The sequence below is a fragment of the Hemiscyllium ocellatum genome, chromosome 12 (assembly GCF_020745735.1).
Source record: "Hemiscyllium ocellatum isolate sHemOce1 chromosome 12, sHemOce1.pat.X.cur, whole genome shotgun sequence".
NCBI lineage: Eukaryota > Metazoa > Chordata > Chondrichthyes > Orectolobiformes > Hemiscylliidae > Hemiscyllium > Hemiscyllium ocellatum.
In genome coordinates this window covers 50,979,835-50,995,983 of record NC_083412.1, presented here as the reverse complement: position 1 = coordinate 50,995,983, position 16,149 = coordinate 50,979,835, and the positions used below count along the sequence as shown (strand labels likewise).

General features: G+C 37.7%; 1 protein-coding gene across 3 annotated transcripts in view; it reads right to left on the bottom strand.

Annotated features, from left to right (window-relative positions):
* Nucleotides 1-16,149, bottom strand: part of epha6 (eph receptor A6) — a 695,738-nt gene that overhangs the window by 60,468 nt on the left and 619,121 nt on the right. For all 3 annotated transcript variants that reach the window (XM_060833528.1, XM_060833529.1, XM_060833530.1), the window contains one exon: nucleotides 9,005-9,190. In XM_060833528.1, coding sequence (XP_060689511.1) covers nucleotides 9,005-9,190 — 186 coding nt within the window. The remainder of the gene's footprint in view (nucleotides 1-9,004; nucleotides 9,191-16,149) is intronic.

The following is a 16,149-nucleotide window of genomic DNA, read 5'->3' as shown; positions in this document are numbered from 1 at the left end:
AATATGTTTAGGAAAATTTTCTGCAACATGATAGGAAAAGAATGGCAATTTCCACTGGCAAGGAAGCATTGCTGTAATTGTTTCTTGGAATCAGTTGATTCAAGTGGATTAAGTTTTAGTTGGGGAACAGTTTATAGAAATGTAAACACTGTTTTATAAGTCAGAAATCACATTACACCAGGTAATAGTCCAACAGGTATATTTGAAATCACAAGCTTTCAAACCATAGCCCCTTTGTCACCTTGTATTATCAGGTTAAGGAAGCTATTTTGGGTGAAAATAATTAACAGTGGCAAAATCAACGTCAGTGGGGCAAGAATGGAACTGCCAAAGGTAACTAGTATCAAAGGCAAGATTGTAACTAAACAATGGGTTACCTTTGAAAAAAATACCTGTCTGTACAGTCAGGCTATACTTCCATAAAAAGAAACTTAGAATAAAAATCCAGAGCTCCTTGCATCATGAAAGAGATAGTGATTAAGATGAAATAGAAAAAGTGCGCTGATGATAGATGTCAGGTAAGAATTAGGCTCAGTATTAAAATTTCAGAGGGGATGTGGCAGAGCAAATAAGAGAAGCAGAAAGAAATGATAAGAAACTGGAAGCTAACATAAAAGTAAATCCTAAAGTCTTGCATAGGTATATCTAATTAGTAAAAGGGTGGGAAGAACAGGAGCATGTGAATTCGGAGCCAGTAAGAAGAATCAAACATGAAGAAGGGTTTTAGTGGAGGCAATAAATACTTTATACTGGTTTTTACCAAACAAAGAAATACTTCAGAGGTCAGTGATTGAGAAAAAGACAGGAATTCATGTACTTTAATTGTTTAAAATTGGTAGGGAGGAGTTATTGAATAATCCAGCTGAATTTAAGCAACTAGGACTAAATCATATGTGTAAAACTGAAGGATATGAGAGTGGAAATTGTGGATGCAGTGGTCAGAATTTTCCAATCTTCCTTAGACTGAGGTATGATGCCAAAGAACTGCAGAACTGCAAATGTGATATCCTTGTTCAAAAAATGATGTAAAGATAAACCCAGCAACTTCACAGCAATCAATTTAACATTGCTGGTAGGAAAGGTTTCAGAAATAATATTTCCAAACAAAGTTAGGCCATTTGGTTAATTAAAGTGAGTCAACATGGATTTGTTAAGGATACAATATGTTTAACTAACATGCTTGAACTCTTTGTGATGTAACAATGAAGGTTGATGTAAGTAATCCAATCAACATAGCATGCATAGATTTTCAAAGGGCATTTAATAAAATGCTGCAAAACAAATTACTGAGCAAAGGTACAGCAGCCAGACTGAAAAGGACAGTAGCAATTTTGACAAGAAATAAACAGTAGCACTGAATGAATGATTTTCAGGCTAGAGAATGGTTTGTAGCAGAAATCCCAAGAGTTGGTTCCAGGATCCCTACTCTTTTGAACATATGTATTGTAATGACGTAAGCTTTAGTGTATATAGAGTGTAAACTAAATACACTGTCTGAGCGTGTGGTGAAGGTAGTGTCAATGATGAGGGTCGGTTTAGCTCAGTTGGCTGGATATTTGGTTTGCAAAACAGTGTGATGCAATGGCATGGATTCAGTTCCCATCACCAGCCTATGTTACCATGAAGGACTCTCCTTCTCAACCTCTCCCCTCACCTGAGATATGGTAGCCTTCAGGTTGAATCACCGTCTGTCGTCTGTCTCTAATGACAGTGCAGCCCTATGGTCTGGTAAGACAATGTCAACTTGACTTGAGAGTCAATACAGGCTTTCATAATGGAATTGGATCATTATCCAAAAGGGAAAGATTTGCAGGGCTACAGGAGAGGTTATGGCATAGTATCATTGTCATTGAGTTAGTAATATACAAATCCAAATTAATGCCCTGGGGACGTGAGTGTGAATCCTATTACAGCAGATGATGAAATATGAATTCAATTAATAAGAACATTTGGAATTAAAATGTCAGTCTAATGGTGACCATGAGACCATTGTCAATTGTTGTTCAAAATCCATCTGGTTCATTGAGGCTCTTTCATGTGACTGCAGAACTGCAGTAACGTGGTTGACTCTTAAATGCCCTCTGAAATGGTCTACTAAGCTGTAATTAATAGCTACAAAGAAATAAGAAAGAAATGAAATTGGACACAACCCATCATTGACCCAGGGGCAGGCAAAAGTCAACAGTACATGCAGCCATGCTGATTCTGCAAAATCCTCTTTACTAACATCTGGGGGTTTGTGAACCAGACCAGTTCAGCAACTGCATGACATAGTCACCCTCACAGAAGCATACCTAATAGACAGCACTAGACACCACAGTTGGCACAGGTGATTCGGTCTTTGATTACTTCCTTCACGGTGGTGCTTCCGGAGAGGTAGCAGCTGTGATCTGGTAAATGCTTCGCATACTCCAGAGCTACCTCATCTATGTACATTGTCTGAGAGATTCGCAACTGGCTCAGGGAAGGTTGGTGGGTGACTTTCATAGAATCTTACAGCATGGAAACAGACCCTTCGGTCCAACCAATCCACGCTGTCCATGTTCCCAAACTAAACTAGTCCCATGTGCCTGGTCCTGGCCCATATCCCTCTAAACCTTTCCTATTCACGTATCCATCAAAATGTCTTTTAAATGTTGCAATTGTACCTGCACCCACCACTTCCTCAGGAAGTTCATTCCACACTCGAACCACCCTCGGTGTAAAAAAGTTGCTCCTCATGTCTTTTTTAAATCTCGCTCTCTCACCTTAAAAATGTGCTCTCTAGTCTTGAAATTCCCCACCTTAGGAAAAGACAATTACCATTAACTCTATCTATACCCCTCCTTATTTTATAAATATCTATCAGGTCATGTCTCAAACTCCTCTGCTCCAGTAAATAAAGTCCCAGCCTATCCAGCCTTTCTTGTCACCTCAACCTTCCATATCCAGCAAATCCTGGTAAATCTCTTCTGAACCTTCTCCAGCTTGATAATATCTTACCTATAACTGGGCAACCAGAACTGGACACAGTATTCCAGAAGAGGCCTCACCAATGTCCTGTACCATCCCATTCAAAGGACTGAGCAACGAAGGCAAGTGCACCAAGTAAGTGCCTTTTTAAGCATTCTGTCGAAATGTGATGCAAACTTTAAAGAATTATGTACCTGTACCCCAGGTCCCTCTGTTCTACAACAATACCCAAAGCCCTACCGTTAATTGTACAAGCCCTACCCTTGTTTGTTGTATCAAAATGCAATACCTTGCATTTATCCAGACTGAACTCCATCTGCCACTTTTCAGCCCATTGACCCATTTGATCAAGATCCCTTTATAATTTTACAAAATCTTCTTCGCTGTCTATTATGCCACCAATTTTGGTGTCATATCCAAACTTACTAATGGTGCCTTCTATATTGTCATCCAAATCATTTATATAAATGACAACAAAACAGAACCAATCCCTGTGGAAAACTACTGGTCACATGCCTCTATTCCAAAAAGCAACCCTCTATCATTACTCTGTGTCTCCTGCTATTAAGCTAACTATGTATCCAATTAATCAGCTCAGCTTGAATCCCATCTGATCTAACTTTACTAATTAGTATACCATGCGGAACCTTGTCAAAGATTTAACAAAAATCCAAATAAACAACTTCTATTGTTCTACCTTCATCGACCTTTTTGGTAACTCCCTCGAAAAAACTCAATCAAGTTTATGAGATATGACTTTTCCTTGCCCAAAACCATGCTGATTATCCCTAATCAATTTTTGCCTCTGTGAATGTCCATAAATCCTATCTTTTATAATCACCTCCAACAATTCACTCACAACTGAAGTCAAGCTCACAGCTCTATAGTTCCCTGGTTTCTCCATACAACCTTTCATAAATAAAAGTTACTACATTAACCATCCTCCACATCTTGGCAATGTTTATGGGTAGCCAAGCATCAGACATGAAGTGCTGAAAAGGATGAGCAACTTTTGCACATCCTGTGAGGTGTGAGCCATAACATTGCATTCATCTGGAAGTTGGGAACCTCCATAGTGGTGAGTTTTGTTTCTTCCCTGAAGTGACCAATGCACATTTGATGATGTTATAATTATCTGAAGCTTATTCCTCTGCTAACATCTGCATTTCTTTCTCCTAATAATCAACAGTGCAAAATAAACTAATTTGGAATGAGTCATCAGTACTTAACTAAAGATGCAGAATGTGATCTAAAGCTGTTTCATCTGTCTTAACTGTCCTAGTAACCAAATGCTAATTCAAGATTTCACCACTATGAGGAAGATCATGCACACCAATTTCCATTCCCACTCTCTCAACCTTCAAACTAAATGGTCAGAAGACACTCAGACTTCCCTCTGTTTAACAGAAATAAACCTGCCTGTTTTTGTAGAGTATAATTTTGTCCAATTACATACAGCACAGGTAAAGATATTGGAAGAATTTGCTGCTAAAAGGGATTGGTGGGAAGGAAACTGTAACAGGGAGAAGGCCTACCACAAAGATTATGGCTGCTGTTTGAAAACTGTCCCATAGCTCAGCTCAGTAATAAAATAGGAGGAGGCTGGAAGAACACAGCAAGCTAGGCAGCATCTGGTGGTGGAGGAGTCAACATTTCAGGTGTAAACCTTCTTCAGGACTGCTTCTGTCCGGAAGAAGGGTTCCACCCAAAATGTTGGCTTTTCCACCTCCTGACGCTGCCCGGCTTGCTGTGTTCTTCTAGTCCCCTGCTTGGATTCCAGTATTTGCAGTTTATTTTTGTCAATAATAAAATAGGCACCATGGATGCTTGTCAACTGGTCCTTCAGAAGACAAGGTCAGCAGATGTTGCCTTATGTCTCATGGTCAGTGCATCAGTATACTTTTAAGAGACACGCTCATGATATCATCAATGTACAATTGCCTGTGACCTGAGAATATTAAGATTTCAAACTCCATATTACTCCAAGATCATGTGAAACTACTTGAAGCATGTTGTCCCATGTAATTTAATAGTTTAATGTTAACCCACAAACCAATGTAATAGACAGATGTAATGATTATGTATGACAGCTGTAATAAAGGTCCACTGGATATTGTATTACCATGGTATTGACACCCAGTTTCTAATATTACAAAGGCTGACAGAAGCATTACCACACAGGAAAAACAGCACACCATGAAAGCATTACCATGTACAAATTTCCAAACAAGCTCACAACATCCTGTTTAGAACCATATTGTTGATCCTTCACTGTTGGTGGGTGAAAATCCTGGAACTCACTTTTCAACAATTCTGGGTGTATATCTACACCACAAGAACTGCAAGCGGTTCATGTGGCTCATCACCACCTTCTCAAGAGCAATTAGGACTGGGCAATAAATGTTGAATTATATGATGTTTCAATGATACTCGTTCTGAGAAAGAATACAGTAAAAAGTTCAGATTCGAAGGGAGGTTGCAACCAGATCTGAGGTCCACTTTTAAACTTGCATCGACAGACTCAATAAAATGAAGTACATTGTGAGCTGAAGTTACTTTTCACCTTATAAGGTTATAGCTTCTTGCCTTATCCCTGCTGAAGATGGAAGCATTCCATAACCCACTCCTCCTACACCTGGTAGTGCAAAGGAAATGCAATGATCATGGTGTTCCAGATCTCCACCTTTATTTTTGCCTTATATCTGAGAAAAGAGGAAAACCTGAGCACAATCAAGGGAAAATCTTCCCCATAGTGCTATCCTAACTATTACTGCAGCTACAAAATACTAAGGATCAAACAAAGGGACAAATGGGCAGATATCCAATTGGCGTTGAATTTTAAATTCAGGATTTTGAAAGACTTTTCAATAATTTGTTAATATGCCTAATTTATTTTCTAACAAAAGAACATGTGGAGTTAATTAGCTTGTACTTTGACATGCATTAATGAGCAAGTATTATTTGGTTTAATAGTTTGGCTTGTTGTAAATTTGGATAAACACACTGCATCCAGTGCCAAAACAAGACTAAGAAAATAAAACATATTAATGCATCTGCATGGCTGATACACATGATATATCAGTGTCACCTCTAGGAAAATCTCAGAAGCTCTGTTGGTTCCAGTTCAGAGTTGGCACATATCTAACAACTCTTTGTTATCTGGAAGGGAGAAAGTTCTCTTTCTCATGACTTCAGTATAAAAAAATGTCTTTTTTTCAGATGAGCATCTAGATGATCAAATTCAGTTCCAATCTCTGCACAGCTCAAATGTAATATCTCACAATTGTGTTCCAAAAACAGTAGTAACTTGCCAAAAATTAAAAAAGTACAAATCTTATGTCACTAAATTTGAATGTCAATGAATGAAAATGTCAGCCTACATCCAATATTTTATCATTCTAAAGGAGTTATCTTCAAAATGGTAAATTGCAGACAGGCACATTTTTGTCAATGAATGATGATGTTATTGGTGTCATTTGCTGGTGTCTGAAATCTCAAGGGCATAGTCAGTTTGGTTGACATGTCTATTGTGTAGAACAGCAGGGTAATAGCTTCAAGCTATAACAGAGCTGTAGTGGGAGATATGACACATCTTAAGAGGTGATGAGTAGTGTCAGGGACAACCAAGTATGGCCTGAAGGTAATGTACAAGCAGAAGGAAAAATGATGAGAAAATCTGGAAATGAAATGGAATACTATACTGACAAAGAAGTAATACAGACTTTAGAGCAAAAATAAATAAACTAAACTAAATAAGTTAAAATAAAACATTAAAAAAACTAAAGACTGAAGTTTCGAATATTCTTGAGGACCCATGTGGTCGTAAGTGGATAAGAATAAGACTTCTCCCAGTCACAGCATTCTGTGCGTTCCAGGAGAGAAACATCTTAAAAAAGAATGAACCTGGCAACCACTTGATGGTTTCATTTTGTCTTTGGAAAGTTGAAGACCTTCAAAAAAAAAATCAACTCCAAATATGGATCTCAATTCTATTAGGAATCACAGCATGTCAGCACACCTCCATCATGTATGCTTTGTATTAGAGGCAAAAAGAGCAGAGTTAGCAGGACCTGTCACAGAAATTGTTACCTTTCTGGTTGGGTCTTGATTTTAAACTAGAAAGGGAGAGAAACAAGAAACGCCTGACATTCCCACTTCTGTCAGATTCTTATATTTCATCTCCAAAGAGGTGAAGACTGAATGAAAGCTGGTCCCCTTAACCACAGCATACTGACTTCTTTATATGTTAAAAAGGTCAGTAATTTACAGGCAACTGAAATTTTGAGACATTTCATAGAGGTAAGTGAAGCAGATCACTGTATCATTTAGGGGTTTTGGCCAGCAGTTAAGCTCAATGCATTAGAGAAGTTAATTAGTCATTACAGTTTAACCTGGAAAATGGCTTAGTATTGGAGTTAATCCATTAATAAAGAACAAATAGTGCCATTGTAAGCTAATAAATTTGAGCTTGAGCTCCACTTACAACAAATCAATAATATTACAGTGTACACCATTTGAATACCAATTCTGTTAGGTTGAAATAGTGCACTGTGGCACTACTAATCCACTTAGGAGTTTTGGTTATTCTTATATTTTAACAAAGATATTTACTCCACGGATGCTAAAATAAGGACAAAGAATTTCACAGGAATGACAGTTTGGTAAAACGTGATCTTAGCCCAAACTAAGTGACCTGAAGTGACCTTGGGCCTTTAGCCTCAATAGCACATGTTGCCAGTGCCTTTCTCAATTGTGGTGAAGGTGAAGTTCTGAAAGCACTCACACCCTGTGTCCTTGCTTCGACAGAAAAGATTCCGTATTTATGAACAAAGCTTAACTTTAATGAGAAGCCACTGAAAAATCTTGAAAGGACTAGGTCCTCCATCTGCTCTGTTCATTGGGACCAAATGTTACAGAATGGTCTTTCCGTAGCTGTTGTGCAACTAATGAATCTATGTAAGGAGCAGAATGTTTGTGGCACAGAGCTGCCCAGGATGCCCAAAGAAATGTGCAGCATCAATTCACCAGTGGGCTGAACGCATCACAGATTGTATTTCAAGACTAAACTGAACAATGTTGTATCTATTTATAACTGAAAAACATGGAAACTATGCTAATCAATAATACACACAATATTCCACAACACAATTTAACTTGCTGAACTCCTTATGGTCATTGGGAACTAAAACAAAATAGTATTTAAAATTGGTATGTGTGTCACATAGGTACACAGACATACATATAGAAGAACATAACATGTGAAGCACATGTAAGGTAGGGCATATGCTAATTGATCTACACCTCTTGGTAGACAACCATTTAGCTTACGGAAATAGTTTCTATTTACATGTGCACAGTAAAGTAAAATCAAATATAGACATGTTTCCTCTTTAATCTCAACTTGAATTCTGATCTCAGATTCTAAATATCATTCTGGACGTGCAATTCTCCCATGGTCAATTTAATAGTCATTTTAAAACTCCTAAAATGTGTGGGTCTGTATTCGTTGAGGTGTTACAATTTTAAATATGTTAAAGCTGATCAGAACCTGTTGAATTCTGATATTAATACAGGCAGGCAGTGGAGTTGGGGTGGGAAAGGGTAGTGGGCTGGTGGGATGGGGAAAGGAGTGGTCAGGAACAAGGAATAAATCCATTCTCAGGACACTAGGGTAGTCAGTTTGAGGTGGATGAGGATTTACATTTTCACAGTCATTTTAACATTAATTTATGTTAGCTGGAAAGAAAAGCCACAGTGCTTCCCTATCAAGGCAAAAGGCTTTTAGGTGAGTCCACAATCTTCTTATGCTGCATCTCCTGTTGCTCCCTAACATATTTTTACAGACCTCTCTGTATGCATGCCACTACCACAATCTCACCTCTCCACCTCACCATGAGTGCTAATCTTTTGGACCAATTGAATTAATTTTACATTGCAAAAGAACAGTCATCCAAATACTAGTTGCATACTATATATGCTTTATGGTTGTATATTAACACGTTGTTTTATTTCAATCAGCTGAAATGCAATAAATATAAAAAAAGTAAAATACTTTTTGTTACAACTCCCTCCAAACGAACAATGTTAGGGTGGTCAAATTGGCCCATGATGCTAGCTTCTCTGAGGAAATCCTTTCGTTGTCTATCCATGTAACCTCCTTTTAAGGTCTTAATAGCCACAGGAATTTCCCTTTTTCCAGGTGTCTTTAGCCGACCGCTACAGACCTCTCCAAATTCCCCTAAAAACACAATTGAGAGAACAAGGAAGTTACTTCAATATAGTACAAACTAATCAAGTGTCAGAAATCTAAGATAGCCACTCAGTTGTAATCATTATATTTAATATGTGAAAATTCAATATTAGGTATTTAAAATATCACGGTCTAAACGATACAGTAAATCTGTTTGCTTGGTATGAGAGTGCTGTTCTAGGAGTAGTCAATCCACCAATTAGGGCCAGCCTTCTTTCAACCTCCAGGCAGAGGTCACTTAAAAGAATTGAAGTCAAACATCAGGTTTGTAAATGAGCATCAAACAAATGGGCTGGACCAGAGGAACACACAGGTTGATTTTCAATTGCTCTGACCCTATGTAAAGTCTTATTCATTGCAGATGAAAATTAAAAAAAAAGACTTATGAATATTAATTTAAGAACTAGGTGGAGGAGTGGGTTCATATAAAATCTTTCTACCTCAGGAACTGGACTTAAAAGCCAGCTGCAACTACTGGAATGAACACCTTTTGTGGCTGATTTTACACCAGATATAGTGAGAAAGTTTGAACCATGTTCCTTGTGCATTTGGAATATAGACACTAAATGTAGGACCAATTTGGAAAACTTAAGACCATGAAGGTTACTGATACAACAGATAGAAACATTGATCTCTCTTTCGTATGTGATGCCTTTATGGGATTATGGCATTTGGCTTGGGAGACAACAATTGATGCTGCACCTGCTCATATCTTCATCTAGAACAAGAACAGTAAAACGTGGAAAAACTCAGAGGAACAAGCAGCATACACAAAGAGAAACTGTTAAAATATCAGATTGGTGACCTTTGATCAAATGAAGGCATTTAATACTGCCAACAAATGTTCAAAAGGAAAAATAATTTCTCTAGCACCAGCAATCTTTTGCTTGACAATTCTGAAAAGAAAATCCCCTTTCAAGAAAAAAAGGATATAATATTGATTAGTAAAAAGAATGGGAATGAATTGCAGAAGTGCATGCCTCACCTTCGGGGTTATATGGCCACACTAAGATTAATCGTGCCCTAATCTCTCTTTTCTGATATTTTTCAAGAAATGTTAGGTGTGATAGATTAGGAATGCAATGTGTGAAAAAAAATAGTTTTGCTGCTATCCAGTGATTAAAATAAAGACAGCTACTGGGTAGAATAAAGCTAGGTTTATAGATTTGAACAAATGTCACAGCAGAAGTTTGAAAATTTACAAGATTGGTTAAAATAATGGTTAGTTCAAGGGCAAAATGAAACAAATTGAGGACTAAAATATACTATGCTCTTGGGAGTCAGAAGTGATCTGAAAATGAATAATGCGTTCTTGGTCACTCTCTGTACCTCCCAAGCTAATAATTTTAACTTGAGTTTTGAAAAGCTGTCACATCTGTGTAATATGATTTACCATGCAAGGAAAAAAATACTTCTTAAAAGAAACATTTATGATTTTATAAGAAAACTCAATAAATAGCTTTGTTGTCTTCAGGAGGTTTTCAGAGTTGAAATGTGCAATGAATATTTTTACTTGTGATTAATGAGGCTCTCAGAAAATAGTCTCACACAGAATCCCTGCAGAACGGATATTATTACAACCATTTGTTTAATCCAACAACTGGATTGTTATCTATTAGTAAAAAAAATTTGATTATAGATGGATGAGTAGCAGAGTCTTAAGTGTGTTTGGCATATCTTTGAAAAATAGGCAAAAGTGGGTACTGCGGATTAGAGTCAAGATTAGTGTAGTGTTAGAAAAGCACAGCTGGTCAGGCAGCTTCCGAGGAGCAGGAAAATTGACGTTTCAGGAAAAAGCCCTTGGCTGCTCCACGAATGCTGCCTGGCCTGCTGTGCTTTTCCAGCGCTACTCTAATCTTGACTCTAATCTCCAGCATCTTTGCAAGTGGTTTCTAGCTTACAAAAATAACATATTATTTGGACGAAATGTTTAGTTTCTCAAGGAAACTTAACTCACCAATCAGATTGCTTCAATTGGTGGTAATGGAAGAACATTTAACAGGAGGCAATTTTTATCCTTGCTTCTCTGATTGTGTTTAAAAAGAGGACAACAATGCAATGAAAATAATACAAGAAGCCACATCATTAAGTCAATGCTTTGATCCCAATTTATTCCAATTTCTGGATGGATCTCTGTCTGAATGATCTGAGTTCACAATAGAAAAAGATAGCAAACTCATTAAAACAATTTAGTTGAGATCAGATTGTTGCAATCCCCAATATCATTTTCATCTCTTCTACAAGTTATGGACAGTTCAAGTAAAGAGGCTGCCACTACTATTTGCAGGGATCATTTGCTCCACTAAGATACAAGAGGCATTCCGCTTACATTAGATGTCATATGTTTTTGGAACCAGTCACTGGTAGCTTGAGGTTGGGTAGAGTACTGCCATTAATCCTTCATTCCATTATAATTCTAAGGGCCTGTGTTTTTAACACCAGTACAGTATGAACCACCTGTGAGTCATAACAAAAACAGGCAGTAACTTGACAACAAGATGTAGTTTATTATTGCAAGATAGCAAGAGGTACAAGTTACATTGACTAATCAGACTTAATTACTAAGACTATTCAGAGTCAGTGATATCACATCTGACCCCCAGTGGGATTTAAAGCCATGCTCTATAATGCTCCAGCCAAGACTATAAAATATCATCAGATTGGGTGGAGTCTAATGGGACTTCTAACTTTAACTCTTTCAGAACGCATTACATTGTCGAACATTAAATAATTCTTTTTTGCGACTAAGAAATTTCAAAGTGCTGGCAGTCATTGTAGAACGTTTTGAATTTCATTAGTCCTTTATCTAGTCCTTTTTGGAATTCCATTCTGGTAAGAGGGGAAGCAGTGGTAGGAAACATTTACAGAGTGATACAAATGCAGAGAAACAAAATAGAAGAAGGCATGCTCACAGAAAACTATAACTTGCCAGTGGAGCTTACAGATCCAGGACAGCACAAGGCTAGTTCTCTGAGCAGTACATAACTTGGCTTTGCTTCTTCAGCAAAGCTGTTAGAATTGTGTAACTTTATGTAACAAGTCATGTCTGAGTTAGGACAGTCATGAATATAAGAACATAGGAGTAGACCATTCAGTCCACCGAGCCTGTCCCATCATATAGTATGATCAGGCTGCTCCAACACTTCAATGGCTTTGCTCACCCTATCTGAAAAAGCTGTACACCACAAGAGATCAGTATCACAAAAAATGGTCTAAAATTCTTTGCCTCTGGATCCTCCCAGTTGTTATCAAAAACATTAGTTATCTTGTAGTAGTTCATTCATGCACTAAGCAAATTAAGCAATTGACCAATATGTTGCTTACCAGAGCAACAACTTCAACTATCATTCTTGTGGAAAATGTGAAATAGTAGGACAGCAATCTAGTAATGTAATATTTGGTGCAGGGAATGAGTTGTACAATTAATGTTCACACAACATGCAAACTTCAAGTCCTCCAACGAGGGCTGCAAGTTTGAATAGGGTGGAAAATCATGAGAGACCAGCTTGAACAGCACTAACTTAAAACCAGCTAGCACCTCTTAATGGAGGCACTATTTTTTGGCTGCAACAGATGCTAGGTGTCATCCTAGAAATCAGCTTCACCTGGGAATAGCATAGAAATGGCAAGAACTGACAAAAGACCATTGCAGATCTCAAACAAAGATTCTCATTTGTGGACAAATCTTGTATCACTCTGCAACTCAAACTGCAAAGAGGATAGAATCTCATGCTCTCCTTCTGGATGGGAATTTAATCAGGAGAAAGAGCATTGGCTGAAATCCATTTAATCTTCCCAACTCTGCACCAATTCAGTCTACGGAAGAAAGACTAACTCATTGCTGCCAGTTTTAACTCAGCAGTGATCAGGAGACTTGCTAAACAGAGGCTTGACGGTCAGTAATGGTGGGAGACTGTTTAAAAATAAGAGACCCCCCACTTAAGATGGAGATGAAGAAGTTTTATTTTTGTCTCATACGTTTGAGCGTCTTTGGAAATTTGTTCCTCAGAGAGCAGTGGAAGCAGGTTCATTGAATATTTGGAAGACAAAGATAGTTAGATTCTTGACAAACAAGGATGCCGGAAGATGACTGGGATGAACAAGAACATAAGTTGACATCTCAATCAGGTCAGGGGTTTTTGGAAAAAACGGGCAGATATTGGGAGGATAACCAGTGGCATGAAGTATGTGGCGCTGGTTTGTTAGACACCTTGATGAGGCAAGAGTGATAAAGACATGGACTATTTTAAACAAGTTCAAAGAAACCTTCTTTCAAGCATAATACAACCAGTCCATCTTGCACAATTGAATAAGTATGCTGTATTGCACAATCATGTTGTCCAGATTATTAATTTATGATAAACCTCTAATGGTTTCCAGCAATAACATTTCTTATTATAAACATCCATCAATGCTACTTTATCTAAGGAATTCATTTCATAATGAAGTCTGTTATCATTTTTCAAGTGGCAGGAGAAATGATGTGCTCTAATTTTTTTGACTAATTTGTGATCAGGCAATGAAAATACGAAAACCTTTGCACAAACAATTCATAAAATGAACACCAAGCATAAAGGTAATGGTACTATGCTGGCTTTTGATTGAGAAAACATGGAGTAGTTTAACACATTCATTTGAAGCTGGCCAATATTTTATCTGACATATTAAATTCTTGGTCCCAAATTGATTGAATGTGGTGGGTATGATGTGCATGAGCCCAAAGCTTGTGATATGCCAGGGAGAGGCTTAGATACCATGCAAACTCAAGGAAGAGTTCTTCTGTGAAATACTTTTCCCAGGGTCATCAAAGATTCACAGATTTTCCTTTTTTCACAGATTCATTTCTTGGCTGGCAGACGGGTCCAGTGGTAGGAGGCAGCAGCAAGGCATTTGAGTGTGCAGTCCTTGGTCATAAAATGAAAATCAGGGGCCTCCCTTTAGATTTGATGACACCCTGGAGGTAACTAGGAGCAGACGTGGCAGGGGCAGGGATTGGAAGATTGTGGTGGTAACAACAGCAAGGGACATTCTTCTGCGCTCTGGAGGATCAATTCTATCACTTTTGCCTGTGAAGAATTTTAAAATGTAACTTGCTAAACTTACTTGTTATGTCTCTGTTGACTCATAGTTTCCTCCTATGTAATTGGACCTGGTCTGCACTTGTAATAAAGGTTTTCCAGACCATACTGCCTGTTTAAAGAGCAGGAGGGAGCTGAGGTACCTGACTTGCCTCATTCAAACTATTGTCAATTCCTTGTGGGTTTCTGTTGAGTTGAGTACAGCCTTAAAACTAAACCAGAGCATCCTCTTAACATTTAGCTACTTGATTCAAGTAACTAATTGAGGAATTCGTATGAATCTCCCTGAATACTGATATAATCATTGCACCGATAATAATTCTAGTTTCAAAATGTAACATCTGGTTAAGTCTGAAACAGAAATGAGAGTGACAAAAAATAAAATCCCAATCCAGATTTTATTTTAAAATTATGAGCATACCTGGCGCAAAAAAACAAATTCAACATGGTGTGAAATCTGTGAATCTTTGATGACCCTGGGAAAAGTATTTCACAGCAGAACTTGTCCTTGAGTTTGCATGGTATCTAAGCCTCTCCCTGGCATATCACATGCACATCATACCCACCACATTCAATAAATTTGGGACCAAGAATTTAATGCGTCAGATAAAATATTAACAGATGCTGTAGACTGCAGCTGGCATATATTTGTATGGCTTAGAAAATGTTTAATTTGAAAGTATTTCAGATTTCAATTGGATCCGATTACAATGTCTGTATAAATTAACACATTATTTTATTAAATTAAAATAGAATTAACCAACTGACAATTAATTTGCAACAACAAAGATTAATTTTGACAAGGTATAATGCTCGTCAATTATTCTCACATTTGGTGTTGACACTTTTTAAAAAAAACATATCTGCATCCTAGCTTCTAGAAAACTGATTTCATCATGTGCCTTTGCATAGTTTATCTTGCATTTTGTAAACAATCAATGGCTTCCAATAAACTGCAATTTCAAATCAAATTTAATGTCTATTTTGCAAAACTAGTTATTTTATACATTGTGTTCTATACTGGATCTAATAATACACACCAATGGATCATTAAGCAACAAAGCAAATTTCATCCTGAACTGAGAATATCTTGAAATCCCATATATATTTGCTGAGCAGATGTAAGACTGTGTTTATGAATGCATGATATAGCATTTTAAGGCAGCAAAGGTTACAGTTTCAGTTTTAAAGTATTAGGGCAACTGCTGCTTTACTGCACTTTGAACTTAATACACACTTTCATCAATAGCATACATGTAAGTAAACATTAAGAGTTAATAGGCCAGGTTTACAAATTGGGAAGAATTTGTAAAAATCATTACAAAATAAGTTATTTCTTGATGAAGTCTGGTTTGGAGTGGAATCTGCAGGTGGTGGTGTTCCCATGTATCTGCTGTCCTTATCCTTCTGGATGGTAGTTTTTGTGGGTTTGGAAGGTGATATCTAAGAATCTTAGGAGTGAATTTCTGCAATGCATCTTGTAGATGGTACGCATTGCTGCTACTGAGTGTCAGGTTTGGAGCGACTGAATATTTATACATGTAGTGCCAATCACGCAGGAGCATTGTCCTGGATGACATTAGGCTTCTTGAGTGTTGATGAAGCTTCACTCTCCCAGGCAAGTGAGGAGTATTTCATCACCTTTCTGACTTGTGTCTTGTAAATGGTGGACAGGCTTTGGGGAGTCAGGAGGTGAATTACTCGCTGCAGGATTCCTAGCCTCTGACCTGCTCTTATTGTCATTGCATTTATACAGTGAGTCTAGTTTAGTTTCTGCACAATGGTAACTGGCAGGACGTTGACAGCGACAGATTCTGTGATGGTAACACTCTTGAATATCAAGGAGCAGTTGTTACATTGTCTCTAACT